Source organism: Aricia agestis, chromosome 13 (assembly GCF_905147365.1).
Source record: "Aricia agestis chromosome 13, ilAriAges1.1, whole genome shotgun sequence".
Classification (NCBI taxonomy): domain Eukaryota; kingdom Metazoa; phylum Arthropoda; class Insecta; order Lepidoptera; family Lycaenidae; genus Aricia; species Aricia agestis.
The window spans coordinates 5664799-5681603 of NC_056418.1; the positions used below are offsets into that span (position 1 = coordinate 5664799).

Genomic DNA, 16805 nt, shown 5'->3' on the forward strand with positions numbered 1-16805 from the left:
TTTCGCGGTAGGGACCCTGGGCCGCTAGTCGCTACCCGGCGTTTGGGAAACGCTTTTCTAGAGTCTAGTCAGTTACAAACTGTATAACAAATCATTATAAATGTCATTTCGCAGTTGACATTTATAATGATTTGTTTAAAAAATTGTTCATGTAGAGACAAAGTAAGAGTAAAGACATATAATTGTAATAACAACAGCTCGTTTCACGCTCGTTTTAAGAACCTATAAGCCATGTCTACGTTTTTCAAATCTGTGACGCTTTTGGCTAGAGACATCAGCAAATGTTGTCATAGTATACAGATTACAGACCATAAAGGTTGTTTTGGCTCGTGAAAAAATCATAACGACCTACATCATATTTTGGTCGGCTTATGTCAATTGAATGTTAGCTGTGATCTGTCGGATGGGTTTGACTTAGCGCGACCAAATTACTTAGGTCCGCCATCTGCCTAGGAATCAACTTCTCTGATAGTACATACAAGTGGCAAGTGGCCGAAAGGAAAACTATGGATGCATTTCCAACCAATGGAATCGCCTTATTTGCCTGACTTAGTTTTTTTTTTTTTATGAAATAAGGGGGCAAACGAGCAAACGGGTCACCTGATGGAAAGCAACTTCCGTCGCCCATGGACACTCGCAGCATCAGAAGAGCTGCAAGTGCGTTTCCGGCCTTTTAAGAGGGAATAGGGTAATAGGGGAGGGTAGGGAAGGGAAGGGAAGGGAATAGTTGAGGGTAGGGAAGGGAATAGGGTAGGGGTTAGGGGATTGGGCCTCCGGTAAGCTCACTCACTCGGCGAAACACAGCGCAAGCGCTGTTTCACGCCGGTTTTCTGTGAGAACGTGGTATTTATCCGGTCGAGCCGGCCCACTCGTGCCGAAGCATGGCTCTCCCACGTATACGCTAAGTTAATTCTATGGGATTTAAAAAATGCACAGCCTTGGTAGAAACGCTGCTTTAAGCAGATATCATATTGACATCTTCTAAGACTGGACATAGACGGACACCAAGTTGCAGTCGGGACCGACTGCTCTAGAGCGGTTGCGTTGAAGTCGTACACGACTGCAACTGCAAGACGACCGCATCATGCAGTGAACCATAGGTACATTAGCTTTATTGTTCGACCTCAGAGCGACTGCACCGAGTCCGACCGCTCAAGAACTGCTCGAGCGGTCCGTGTATGGCGGAATTGGCGGATATGAATTTAGGACAGAAACTGCAGATGGTCGTGCGGTAACCGCATCTTGATGCGTCTCAACTACAAGATGTAACCACAGCATGCAATTGGTCTTAACTGCAAGATGCGGTCCGTCTATGGCCGGCCTTAGCATTCACACCCCATGACAATGTCATCAACGTGCCAAAACACCCTTGTAGGTCTGTTGGTTTGACATAAGAGGGCTGGCCTTGACGTTTTCGTAATGTAACTTTAATGTACGATGTTTTGCATAATATGACAAAAAATACGACGAGATCATATTCAATCGGTTACTTGGAGATTCAGAATCTTCACCAGCCGTTACTAATATAACTGTGGTCCGTGATATAAGTGATATAACACACGCACTATGTTATATTACTCAACAGTCAAATACAACATGTGTATCACATCACGTGCTGCAGCGCCTGCCGCCTGCAACTGACGTGCGCTTCGAAGTGTGCGATTTACATACATACAATATGACATACATTCATATTGTCACGTTGGTGACGTCTTAGGGTCAATTCACACCGCAACTCGACGCGTAGATGCATTTCTAAATTTGTAATAATACTCCCCACACCGGTTTCGGTGACGGTGGCCGGTTTCATTGAAACCAGACCAGGTACGCAGGAGTAATTTTATAGTGCCCAAGTGTGTGCGCAGTACCCAAGAGCACTCTCTATTCCTTTACTCTCATAACCCAGTGGGACGGAAGACCGACACGACCGGCGAGAGATCAGGCGCAGGACCGACTTTTTACATGCCCATCCGACGCATGGATCATCTTACTTGTCAGACAATCAGGTGATCAGCCTGCATTGTCCTAACCAAACTTGGAAATAACATGTTTCCAACGCGGGATTCGAACCCACGACCTCCGGAGTCGGGAGCGACGCTCTAACCACTAGACCACGGAGGCGTTCAAGCGGCGTCAATGCAGTTTTTTGGGATGGGTAAAATAAGTTTAACTCGTATGAGAATGCTGGAGTAACATGCATGACCTGCTGGGCTAGCATGGCCACCAGTAGAAATGCGAAAGTATCTGACAAACTGTGGATATAAACTTAAGGTGCCGTTCAGATCCATTTTCGTTCCGAAAAATTCAATTAAAATGCCACTTTATGACAGACTGTAGTCCTAAAAATTGAAATAATATCCTACTATAATATGACATATACTATAGTCTGTCATAAACTGGCATTTTAATTGAATTTTTGTCGGTAGTGATTAGCCGCGGTAAAGAATCGAACGGCACCTTAAGTTTGTGTCCACAGTTTGTCTATACTTTCGCATTTCTACCGGTGGTCATGCTAGGGCTACTGATTGAAAATTCGTAAAATGGAGGGAGAGCAGACGAAAGATAATGCGAAGAAGCGTATTTTCATATTTGTAATGTGTTTATAATGTATATTATGCTCTTTCAGCGTTGCTACTTTCACAGTGAACTCTTAAGGGACACATACACATCTTAAAGTATTATCACCTATAGGTTTACCAGAATCTGATGGCAAAATGTGAGAAAATAAATTGACTCTAGCAATACCGGGGTAATTGGAATACAACATTTTGACCCTTTTTATTTCTTATAGCGGCTTATTCTGTGTGTGAAATATGCAAATATAAAAATTTATCCAATGATCAAGGATATTTTTTGAAAATCTGCTGTCAAAAATTGCCATCAGATTCTGGTAGACCTATAGTTTTGTTACATATGAGCTGTCGCCATCTTATTTTTTTTTTTAAATTAAACAGTAAGTAATCATTTAAAATTCGAACGCAACTTTATATAGGCTCGTAATGACACCAGCCAATATTTCGTGCTATATAAGCCGACCTTTATCAAGTCTAGCCTACATTTGATTTAACTTTTACGTAATTACGAGATAGCGTGTTTATTTAGACCAGTCTTAGTTATATCTTATCTACTATGTATGAACGCAATCGCTATGATTATGAGTACTAAAACATAGTCTCTAATTCTGATCACATACAATCAAGGAGTTTCCTCATAATCTTATGTTACATGACGTATCATGTTATGTTGATGATTACGATATGACACTGAAATAGATAGAAATACTATTTTGAATCGGTTTTTTCATAGAAACGAAACAGCAGAAGCAGGCATACGCTTTAACAGTGCGGAAGAGAAGGGAATATTAGAAAGAGAGTGCTACTACGCCTACGTTCTACTCTCCCGCCGTCTTACGAATTTTTGATCATGTCACGTTTTACCTATTTAAAAAACTGCACAACGCCAAGATTTTATGTCAGAATTCCCTACTAGACGACGAATAAAAAAAATATATTAATTTTATACTGTCCTTTAGTAAAAAGTAGTATTTTTATTATTTAAAGATATTCTTCACTAATTAATGGACGTTTGGGAAACAGGCTCTTTTAATTATAAATTGTTTATATTACGTATCCTTTCAAATGTTTACGTAACCTTTAGAAAGTTGGCATTATTCACAAGAAAAGGGATTAAAAATGTTGAATAATACAAACTTTATCTTCGAATCCTACATTCTGACCATTAAAAATGTTTTATTAGTTCAAAAGTGTTTTGCATAATCTCGCGACAAAACGTTATGTAATATTATGTAATACTTTACATTTGTTAATGTCATAAGTCATAACAATCATTAGGAAGCACTAACACATGTTTTTCTGTCAAAAAATTGGGAGTAATCGTTCTCAAGTTTTAACAAGTCAGTTGTAAGATGTAAATCTTTGTACCACTTTTCTATTATATCCAAAAGGCCTGCGGGGCTCAATCAATTCACAAAATGAATTGTCAAAACTATCAAACTCACAAATGTCAAATTAGTACGAATTTAGACATCTGAATTGCAAGGATAGTGTCAATTTTGCAATTTTTAAAAAAGAATTCATATTATGATTCATAATATGATTCTCCAAAGCGACCATTTTAGCCCCGCAGGCCATAACACTGCGTTGCGTTGCGACTTGCGTCGTATCGTAAAAACAACCTGTAGGCTTGCCGCATGGCACAGGTTTTCTGTAATCGATTTCTGAATTAGTTTTCCGTGTTCGCATATCCGATCACTCATACACAGTGCAGTCGATCTTTACTTCGAACTCCAGACCGTATTCGGATAGGATTCAGATTGGACGCACATAAGCCCTCTTAGTTCAAACGGCCTATTTATAAAGCCCTGGATTTATAAATAGGCCTTATAGGCCGCGGCCGATTTCGTACATGGGGCGCCGGAAATAAAGTGGCCTACTCTCATAAAAATATAAAACACTGGTTCTAACATGGGAAAACGTCACTTACCTTATCAAAATTAATAACAGGCGTCGCCGAACCGATGGTGCCGTCCTTCTTCTTCTCAATCTTGTACACCACGATATGGTTCCCTTGCACCAAATGGAGGATGAAGGCCTTGGAGTCCGGACTCCAGGCGACGTGGGACGCGTGGTCGAACTCTATGTTCACTCGCAGGTTCTTGTTCTCCTTCTGGCTTAGGTCGCGAATGTCCCAGAGCAGGACCGAGCCATCTGTAACAAAATAACTTAAAGTAAAGAAAGGTATAGGTACCATGGAAGAAGTTGATTCATAAACAGATGGGCCCTACGTCATGTGGTCGGGTTATGTTAGTCGTAATCTATTAGCTGGGTTGGTCATAACAAGACAAAATTACGTAGGACCAGGATGATATCAAAATTCTAAAGCTTCTCTCAAATTTGAAAGCATCGCATTATAAGCTTTTATTTAACTTGCTCTGCATGTATGTAAGTATGTATGTTACGGTGGAATTTTGGAACTCAATTTTGAAGTAGATATATTTAACCGATTGAGCTGTTTAGTTTGGATGATCATGCACGATGTAGTAACTGGTATGTGATATCACTCTAAATCCAATATGGCCGACCATCCATGATGGCGAAATAGTTATTTTCTATGCAGTCTTACAATATGAATATTAGTAATATAAAGCGGAAGAGTTTGTTTGTTTGTTTGTTTGAACGCGCTAATCTCAGGAACTACTGGTCCGATTTGAAAAATTCTCTCAGTGTTAGATAGCTCATTTATTGAGGAAGGCTATAGGCTATAAATTATTATTATTATCACTCTAAGACCAATAGAAGCGAAGAAACAGAGGAAAATGTGGAAAAAAATGGAAAAATTATTTTAAGGCGCTTATCTCGCGAACTACTAGATGGATTTTTAAATTATTTGGCACAGATGTAGAGTAGACCAGATGACGGGACTTAGGCTATTTTTTGCCTAAAATTCCTAATGTATGCGGGCGAAGCCGCGCGGGTCGTCTAGTTAAATTACAAGAGTAAATAGAATATTATCATAAATAAGAAAAGGTTCCATCAGAAAATTGCTTTCCGTCAAGAAATCTCAAATAGAATGAAATTATTGACCTTAAAATTAACCTTTTACCTTTTACGGCGTACCCAAAATAAACATTAACTTGAAATATTCGAGCCCTTAACATTATTTTATCCCTGAGGGTCGGACTATACGACGTCATAAGGCTTTATTTCTAGGATAGATAAAAAACAAAGCTCATTTATTTTCTGACGTGTCCAATAAGTCCATCGATTGACTTCGAGAATAGAAGTATATTTAATGAATGAACCGCTATTTCTGAACGTTAAATCAATACCTAAGGGCGTTCGCTGCGTTACAGTTCGCTAAAACTTTTTGTTCACCTTAAAATAAGATTAAATTGATAATAAGATTAAAATAAGATTAAATTATAAATCATCGAACATAGCCCCCTAGCGACAAACAAGGAGAGACAATTTTGTAGAGGAGTACATAGCACACAATCCTGAATCGCGCTATGGAAGATCGAACCAGTGCCCCTAGCGACAAACAAGGAGAGACAATTTTGTAGAGTACATAGCACACAGTCCTGAATCGCGCTATGGAAGATCGAACCAGTGCCCCTAGCGACAAACAAGGAGAGACAATTTTGTAGAGTACATAGCACACAATCCTGAATCGCGCTATGGAAGATCGAACCAGTGCCCCTAGCGACAAACAAGGAGAGACAATTTTGTAGAGTACATAGCACACAGTCCTGAATCGCGCTATGTAAGATCGAACCAGTGCCCCTAGCGACAAACAAGGAGAGACAATTTTGTAGAGTACATAGCACACAGTCCTGAATCGCGCTATGGAAGATCGAACCAGTGCCCCTAGCGACAAACAAGGAGAGACAATTTTGTAGAGTACATAGCACACAGTCCTGAATCGCGCTATGTAAGATCGAACCAGTGCCCCTAGCGACAAACAAGGAGAGACAATTTTGTAGAGTACATAGCACACAGTCCTGAATCGCGCTATGTAAGATCGAACCAGTGCCCCTAGCGACAAACAAGGAGAGACAATTTTGTAGAGTACATAGCACACAGTCCTGAATCGCGCTATGTAAGATCGAACCAGTGCCCCTAGCGACAAACAAGGAGAGACAATTTTGTAGAGTACATAGCACACAATCCTGAATCGCGCTATGGAAGATCGAACCAGTGCCCCTAGCGACAAACAAGGAGAGACAATTTTGTAGAGTACATAGCACACAGTCCTGAATCGCGCTATGTAAGATCGAACCAGTGCCCCTAGCGACAAACAAGGAGAGACAATTTTGTAGAGTACATAGCACACAGTCCTGAATCGCGCTATGTAAGATCGAACCAGTGCCCCTAGCGACAAACAAGGAGAGACAATTTTGTAGAGTACATAGCACACAGTCCTGAATCGCGCTATGGAAGATCGAACCAATGGCCCTAGCGACAAACAAGGAGAGACAATTTTGTAGAGTACATAGCACACAGTCCTGAATCGCGCTATGGAAGATCGAACCAGTGCCCCTAGCGACAAACAAGGAGAGACAATTTTGTAGAGTACATAGCACACAGTCCTGAATCGCGCTATGGAAGATCGAACCAATGGCCCTAGCGACAAACAAGGAGAGACAATTTTGTAGAGTACATAGCACACAATCCTGAATCGCGCTATGGAAGATCGAACCAGTGGCCCTAGCGACAAACAAGGAGAGACAATTTTGTAGAGGAGTACATAGCACACAATCCTGAATCGCGCTATGGAAGATCGAACCAGTGCCCCTAGCGACAAACAAGGAGAGACAATTTTGTAGAGTACATAGCACACAATCCTGAATCGCGCTATGGAAGATCGAACCAGTGGCCCTAGCGACAAACAAGGAGAGACAATTTTGTAGAGTACATAGCACACAATCCTGAATCGCGCTATGGAAGATCGAACCAGTGGCCCTAGCGACAAACAAGGAGAGACAATTTTGTAGAGTACATAGCACACAATCCTGAATCGCGCTATGGAAGTTTCTAGGGCCGGTATAAATAGTCAGTACTCAAGATGCATCTTGGTCTTAAGACGCGGTTCAGCTCTATGATTAGTCCAAATTTGGCCAACAAAAACAGCCAACCAATCACAGAGCCTGAACCGCGTCTTGAGACCGAGATGCATCTTTAGTACTGACTATTTATACCGGCCTAAGATCGACGCGACAATCTTAGAAACTTCGGAGTTCGGGCTTCGGGGTAATATAATCAGAATGCCACTCAGGCTGAAGATCTTTCTTTACGGCCATTCATATTCCTACAATTTCATACATTCAAGCCTCAAGGGAACTCATAGAGTAACATAAGTACAATAAAGTGATGCATCTTGGCCGTGAGTCGTGGTCGATTGGCAGCCTCGCTGTGACCTCAGGCCAGCATTGTCCACTTCTAAAGTTTTATTGCATATCGTAAAACGAGTAAGGTATTGATTGCATTGGTTCTACAGATAATATCGAGATACTTCACTTTAAAATGCAAAGATTTTGAATACATTTTTTAATGGAATGAACCAAGAAGCAGAGGTATAATCTTCTGGTAAGCAACAAGCTACTGCAACAGGAGTAAACAACAATAAAATAACAACAAGTGAAAGTCTAGTGCAGATCCTTAAAATCTTCATTCCCCACATGGACATCAACAAAAAATGTTAAAAATGTTACTAGTAGCTTATACAATAAATACTGAAATTAATTGAACGAGAAATAAATCGGGTAGTCTGATCTACTGAAGATTTAATCTACACAGACGCCAAAAAAATCAGGAAATAAGATAATTATTATGCTTACAAGATGTATCTTAGCATTTGTTGATTGTTATATTCAATGTTGTTATTTATGTTACCCTAAAGCAGGCCAGACAAGCAATGGTGTACCTGACAGGTTTGCCTGAACAGGTGTTGACCTGTTCAGGCAAACCAAACTACAGTTGGTTCGGGTAAACCGGAGCGTGTATGTTACAGAACTGTGCAGGTTTTGCCCCACCTTTGCCCGACAGGCCCCTTGCGTTTATGGCCTGCTTTATGGGTAGTATTGTGCAAGCCGTAACCTAATCATTAGGTTATCATAACGATTAGGTTATGGCTTGCACAATTTAAACATTGTATAGATTGGGTCTCTACAGGACTATGGCCAATCATCGTCAAAACGGCGACATAGCGAGCTGTAACCATTCAATTTGGTGTAGAATGTAGCCAGGTACAGCAATCTAGATGGGCCGGCCCTAGGTGCGTCTTTTGTACCAGTTAGGAATGCGGTTTGGTACCATTTTGTGTATAATTCAATAGTGTCCTAGATACTAAACGCCCCTGGGCGTTGAACATCTGTTTGAATAAAGCCAATACAATTATCAGGCTCCTAAAATAATTTAATACTTTTTTTAATGTAATAGTAACATTAATATGGGACTAAATCCCATAGTAATTTTTTTTTTGGTATCTAAATAACGACGTCAAGCTTCCGCCGTCGAACTAATTTTGATAGTTTGGTCTAGAGATATTTTGAGTTCCGGAAAAGGACATAGGATGCTTTATAACAGAAAAAAGTACGGTTCACGAGCAATGATCATATTTATATCTGAGCGAAACAAGTTGCGGGAAATATCTACTACTCAATACATTGGGAATTCGACGTAATATTTAGCTATGTCCACACTATGCACTTTCATCTTCAATTTTCGTCATCTTCTTTCATTCAACTTTCGTTTTAGCGCATTCAATAAATTATTGTATGCGTCAACGAACGCAACGCCAACATTGTCATTTTTGTTCAGTTGCAGTGTCTGTCAGATTATTGTAACATGTACATTTTACTGGGTGGAATTTGTGGTCATAAGAAATTCCAGAAAAGATAGAAGCAAGCGAAAGTTTTGGATACGGTCAGAGCGCATGCGTCGCGGGTATGCCTCACGTGCGCTGTTGACTACGCTATAACGCATGCCCTTGATAAACAAAAAAAGGCAGTGTGGACATAGCTAATAAAGGAGAGAGAGAATAATGCAAGTGTCAAATGCAGTCAAATTACAATTGACCCGTGCGAAGACTTCAGACGGTAAGGCAACGATAATGATGATTGTCTATTTTTTATCAAAAGACGGAAACGTGAGCCAATGGTGATTTAATCATTGCGTTGATGAAATTCAAGGCTGATTGCTGTTCTAAAAAAATTAATTGAACTACAATAAGTTCAGTATGATGACCGCATACTCTAAGACAGTTAGGTCATGCAAACCATTGCATAATGTGGCCTGTATGACATATTATAGTTATGTGGTAGAGCAGGCTCATATATGCAACACGAGCCTGAATCGCGCTATTGAAGTTTTTTGAGTTCGTCTATTAACCAGCTGAATGTCAACTCCAGACTTACGGAGCATGCTACTTCGTCTAGGACTTCTATTTTTTTTTTAAATGAAATGAGGGGGCAAACGAGCAAACGGGTCGCCTGATGGAAAGCAACTTCCGTCGCCCATGGACACTCGCAGCATCCGAAGAGCTGCAGGTGCGTTGCCGGCCTTTTAAGAGGGAATAGTGTAATAGGGGAGGGTAGGGATGGGAAGGGAAGGGAATAGGAGAGGGTAGGGAAGGGAATAGGGTAGGGGATTGGGCTTCCGGTAAACTCACTCATTTGGCGAAATACAGCGCAAGCGCTGTTTCACGCCGCTTTTCTGTGAGAACGTGGTATTTCTCAGGTCGAGCCGGCCCATTCGTGCCGAAACATGGCTTTCCCACGTCTAAATTTCCACAGCACCAAGACTAAAATTAAATGTTTTAACTTGTACTCTCTTGTCCAGAAAAAGAAGCGTATACATATATTTTGGTGATAAGATCTTTAGCCTCATATTGTTGTCACAGGTACATCTAAGACAATGGAGTTTCCTCGAACAGACAATAGAAAGTCATAATCTCATCTTCTATGAAAGAAGCAACAGAAACAAAGTGAGGCAACAATTGTGGAATCGTTGACAAACCACTGGACTATTACGAATTTGCATTTTGCAAACAAGACATAGTTATTTATCTTACTAATTTTGCTGTCATCATTATATCAGTCCTACGGCTATTTCAATTTCAACTTATAAAACAAAGACAGCAAAATTGATTAGTTAGTCCTGTGTTTATACTTTCTTTATTAATAAGGCCTTTTTATATACTTAGTAAACTTTACTAAAGAAGTATTTTAAAGTTTGTCTGCCTAATGTTTTTAAAACTAATTTAAATAAAACATGGATGTATATTGTATATTATAGTATACAATATACATCCATGCCCTCCCGCCCCGCCCCGGCTTTGCACGGGTATAAAATATATTATAGCCTATAATGTCATTCACTGAAAAAATGATTAAAATCGATTCAGTCGTGGGCCGTGGCCCGCATTGGTCGGTACCGCCGCAAAAGCTACGTCCCGCAATTGTTAAATCTGTAATATCTTCGAAAATATTCTTTAAATCATATGCTGTAAATGCCCATATAGATCTATATTAAATAAATAATGTATTTAAAGTATTTAATTGAATAAGGATTATTGCCGTATTGGTTAAAATCGCTTCGAAAATTAGCCGTTACCTGAAGTTATAAGTAAATGACAAAAAAATGTTATTGTGGGATATCCATAATATATACCATCGCGGAGTTTTCTGTAGACCTTTTCATAGTATACAATACTTAGTACATTATTTTGATAAATCTCGTAGGGTTCAGCCTGCGTTTGCAGTGTTAGCGGAAAAAAATGTAATTATTTACGACATCACATTAGAAACCCCAAAATTAACAGTATTTTTCCACTATTTAATGAATGTTATTATTATTATTATACTTATAAACCTTCCTCTTTAATCACTCTATCTATTAAAGAAAACCGCATCAAAATCCGTTGCGTAGTTTTAAAGATTAAAGGGAACAAAGGGACATGAGGGAAAAAAGCGACTTCGTTTTATAATATTATGTAGTGATACATACTCTGAGTTTCATGGGATGACAAATTACATTTTTAATCTAAAAAAGACTATAATTTTTGTGAGATAAGCCAATTTTTGCACAACGAAGTTGAGGCCAACAAGAAAAACCAAACATATTCTAAAATCATCTGGCAATTATTTTTAGAGCCGATTTAGGTCACCACATGATGTTCCCATGAGCCATATACTTTGCCTAGTAACTAGATAATGCTAGTCTCGATGACTGACATTCTATCTAGTGTTAGATGTCGGCTACCTGTAAGTAATCCATTCCACGTGACTAAGCAAGAAGATATACGGTTGTTCCCTCTAGTTCCGTAGAATATAGTTTTATTTGCTTTGTTCGAAAACCATATATTTATTGACCTGACCTAGGCAAATTGTTTAAAACAGTAATGAGTAAGTGAATCTGTGATAAAAGTGTTGTTGTTATTTAAATTGATTGTACTGATTTTCAAAGAATATCAGTTTAGTAGAATGTTGTTACTTAGTAAGTTGATTACCGTTTTGTGTAAAAACTACACAATGGTTTTTGATCAAAGGAACGAAGGGAGAGACATGCTTCGGCACGAATGGGCCGGCTCGACCGTAGAAATACCACGTTCTCACAGAAAACCGGCCAGAAACAGCGCTTGCGCTGTGTTTCGCCGAGTGAGTGAGTTTACCGGAGGCCCAATCCCCTACCCTATTCCCTTCCCTACTTTCCCTTATTCCCTTCCCTTCCCCACCCTCCCCTATTTCCTCTTAAAAGGCCGGCAACGCACCTGCAGCTCTGCTGATGCTGCGAGTGTCCATGGGCGACAGAAGTTGCTTTCCATCAGGTGACCCGTTTGCTCGTTTGCCCGCTTATTTTTATTTAAAAAAAAGGTGACTCTGAGTCTCGAGAAATGATGTTGGATAGTTTTTAGCGAAGAAAAATACGTTCTGGCGTGATAAACGAACACCCGCGCTATGCTTGCGACCAGCATATTTATTATTTACCAGTGAAAGGTATCGATAGTTTAGATTGTATTATTTGTATTGAGGTAAGCGTGCAGTAATGCGGGAACCGGTAAAAGGTCATCGGAGCACAGATATCGAAACTGAGTCACTGTATCAAGGTAACGATTTCAGCCGCAACACCTAGCTGCAAGTTGCAACCGATGATGGAATATTTGAGGTTTAAGAGGAAGCTGGCGTGGTAGAAATTGACCAATTGCAGCACAGCTACAGTTGGTATATTTCTATTATGTTATAGCACCTTACTAATAAATACATTACCAGCACACATGGTTTGTAACCATACAACGTCAGCATTTTGACGTGGGAGAGACATGCTTCGGGACGAATGAGCCGGCTCGACCGTAGAAATACCACGGGCTTACAGAAAACCGGTGTGAAACAGCGCTTGCGCTGTGTTTCGCCGAGTGAGTGAGTTTACCGGAGGCCCAATTCCCTACCCTTTTTCCTTCCCTACCCTCCCCTATTCCCTTTCCTATTCCCTCTTAAAAGGCCGGCAACGCACCTGCAGCTATTCTGATGCTGCGAGTGTCCATGGGCGAGTGGTGACGGAAGTTGCCTTCCATCAAGTTTGCCCCCTTATTTCATAAAAAAAATGTCCTTTTCTGGCACATTAATAACATATAACACGAATACAGTGGATCTAGAATAGGCAAATGTTGTTTAAATAGTTATAAATGTAGTAAAGTATGATAACACAACAACAACAAAAAAATAGTGATAACATTTAATTTACTTTAGCACAACGCGTTTAACGAAAGTAAAGCTTGATGAAATGTTTTATACCGGCAACAACGCAAGCCTTGTCAATCAATCAATAAAGTCAATAAATGATATTACATTATGTAGCTAATTTAAAGTTAAAACCTCTGACCTTATAATATTGGTATAAATATTAGAAATCGCTGAGGTTATTGCAATAATTGTGTTGCAGGAAGGTAATCTCATTAAATAAATGGTAAATATTCCTCCATTTAATTAAATACTCGATATTGCAATGGTCCCAGTATTTGTAAATATATTGGAAATCATCATGGAATTAAAGTCCTATTAAAATCAGAAAATGTTCCTTCAAATTCAGTTAGGCAAATTAAAGTTTTCCGCAAAGAGGAAGCACTTTATGCCATCTTTAAATACCAGGAAAATGAGGTTAAATGGAAATTTTTAATTCTCAGCAAGCGTTTAACTGTTTTTGACTAAAAACGGTTTAACTTTTAACTGAGATAACGTTAGTCATACTGCGAGCTACGAGGTCTTGGCCCTGAGTTTACAATAAAATTTAAGACGTTAAAGCAAACAATTGTTATGATACTCCTTTAGGAGTATACCACCTACGTTTTAGAAACGGCATTGGTCATTAAAATAAGGATACAAAATGTTATAGACCATAATTCGCCTACCTACTATGAGTCTAATGACATAAAGAACTTTATAATAATTTAACAATTCTTCAAAAGAAATCTGACTGCGAAGTGCGACATACCTGTGTCAATTTTCCTACCTAGACAAAATAAAAAGGTTTAGAGGTAAGCTCAAATCCGATTAAGAAAGAAAGAAAACGTTTATTTGTGCAAGAAAACATACCTACATAGCTTAGTTACAATAAAATAATACATCATAAAATATTTTCGAACACAAGCCGACGCAGCTCAGCATATGCTGACTGCAAGCAATCACCGCTGATCTTCCGCTGGACCTGGGACAGGTGACGATTATTAGTTTCGGTCCTAGTAGAGCGTGCCAAAGAAATATAAACATCTCTTCTGGCGCAATCCGGTAAATACGCTATAGTCTATACTCTATAGTCTATACCATTTCGTCCAACTGCACATAGCTGTCCCAAGTGCCAATTGAACTCATCAAAAAAAGAAAATACATAATATCTTATAAACAAAGCACGAACAATATGGGCATATTGCATGAAAGCAGCACTTAACACAATTACGACGGGCTGAATGAAGTTTCAACACAGCCCTGCTTGTCCGGTATTGATAAAAATGCACACCCGGCCACATTTCCACTGAATCTGGATTCTGACGCAATTTACCACCTGTGAGGGGAATTACGATGCTCCTTTACCACACACTTTGAAGATGGAACAGCACTTAAGCTAATTCGGTTTCAACTGTTTGGTTGTGTGAGTGTAATTCTTCTGAAATCTGTGAAAAGCGGTTGTTGTTAATGGATTTTTTATAGTAACATTCCAATACATCTTTGCTACGATGGTTTCAACTACCCATAACAGTATTTTAGAGCCTAAATACTATGTGCAGACATAAGGAATTTATTAGGACTTTGACGGGAATTGAAACAGACAAAGATTTTGAAAGTAAACACACTCCTAAAACATGGGTCTAGTACCATAAATGTACGGTGAGGGAAAACATCGTGAGGAAACCCGCACATAGTTGGTCCCAGACGTATTGACTAGTTCTTTCCTCTGGACTAGGCCGACTATGATGCGAGAATGCCGTATGCGCTTGGGAAAAAATACGGACAATTAAAAATCTTGTCCCAGGCACTACAGTATTTGAGGAGTGGTTACTTCGCTCTGAAAAATACTGTATAAATCATCCATAACGGATGTAAAGGCCTAGTTTATTAGTACCATAAAGTCCATAACCCACCATAACATTAGTTTGACAGATCAGTGCTACTTTACATGTGTATGTGTGTCAAAATCACAACGACTCATTATGTAATGTATAATTAGCTGCGACCTGTTCTTCAAACACAACAGTAACAACAATGCCCGAGTTTTTTAAGCCGACTTTCCACAGTTAATTTCACAAAGCAAAATGTGTTACGCACACGCTTTTTCTTTTAATCTTCTTATTCACTTAAACTGTTACACCATCATCATCAGTCATCCGAGAAGAAAAAGCCGCCAGCGTTGATGAGAGAGATTTACAGTGAAACAGTGAAAATCCATTAAAAGCGATTCCGCAGCTGACAATGCATATCAAGAAATTTTCCACACAACGATTGTGTCAGTAAAAATGGTTTTGGGATTGAAATCTCAATGATTTCCGCCATAATTTTACTGAAGATTATTTCACTCGAGCCGAGCCACTTGGGTAATATAAACAACTCTGGTTAACGGGCGTGCCGCAGTGGAAATTGGTTAGGAGGTCATTGTTATAAATCTATAAATTCATCTGGTTTTCACTTTTACTTGGCCAACTGTATATTGCCGGATGATTTTACTTTTGCGAGCAAAGTTGTATACTCATTATTTTGCTTGGTCAAAAAATTACCATCATAGATAATTTTCACTGAACAAATTATATTGCCCGATGATTTTACTATTGCGCGCTACTTAGATTAGCACTGTCCATGATTAAATTAATTGTTTTATTTGAGCAGACATCACCATCAACAATAGCAGTCTCTCATTCTTTATAATGTCAGTACTGGGATGTTTCCGCACTTCACTTTAAACCCAAATGTACCTCCCGCTAGTGGATTTCCTGTAAATACTTAACTAATTTTAGCAATCGGATGTTTATGTGGTCGCCATCTGCTTTATCTGGCACATGGATAAATAAACGATGCGCCAATGCGAATGACCATTGACGTACTACGCATTAGAGATAACACTAATCACAAGTATCAGCTGACACTGGGTGTGATGACTGTTGACATAATATTATGCGTTTTAGCATTCATCATGAGCAATGCAATAAAGTAGTCTTATTATCATTTTATACAGGGTGGTCCAATTAGTGACGTCAACAAATTTTTTTTAGATTCCTTGCACCTGGGGGTATCCGAAAATACCCGATGTATGTTCAGCGATTTTTCTTAGTTTTCGAGTTATAATTTTTTTTGTGTATTTTTAATGATTTCTGCCAGCGAGGTTTCAAAAATTCATATCTTTTTTCGTAGTAGGTATTTTGCAGTCTTTTTTGTGACATGATTTGTCTTGAATGCTGTTTTTAATTAAAAAAAATAACTCAGCTTCCTGAAATTACTTAAAGTTACTCAAAAAAGGCTTGAAAGTCAGAATTTTAGTTTTTAGTAGGATTTGCTCAAACATTCAACTTCAATTTAAAAATACAAAAAGGAGTTTCCATAGCTTCTGGCTAAGTTTAAAAACTCCGCATGCTTCTAAACTACAAAAATCATAAAAAAAATAATACTCTATTGGCCTATTTTTGTTGTAATTGGCCTTCGAAGGCGGATAGGCTAAAAATTATTTAAACACGATTAAAGCATTTAAAATTATTTTATCTACTTTTTATCATTGTTATGGTAAATTAAACTTCAAAATGTAATTTTA

At 39.0% G+C, this 16805-nt stretch overlaps 1 protein-coding gene across 1 annotated transcript in view; it reads right to left on the reverse strand.

The window, feature by feature from the left end:
• Positions 1 to 16805, reverse strand: part of LOC121732990 (transducin beta-like protein 2) — a 128472-nt gene that overhangs the window by 39326 nt on the left and 72341 nt on the right. The window contains exon 3 of the mRNA XM_042123056.1: positions 4504 to 4727. Coding sequence (XP_041978990.1) covers positions 4504 to 4727 — 224 coding nt within the window. The remainder of the gene's footprint in view (positions 1 to 4503; positions 4728 to 16805) is intronic.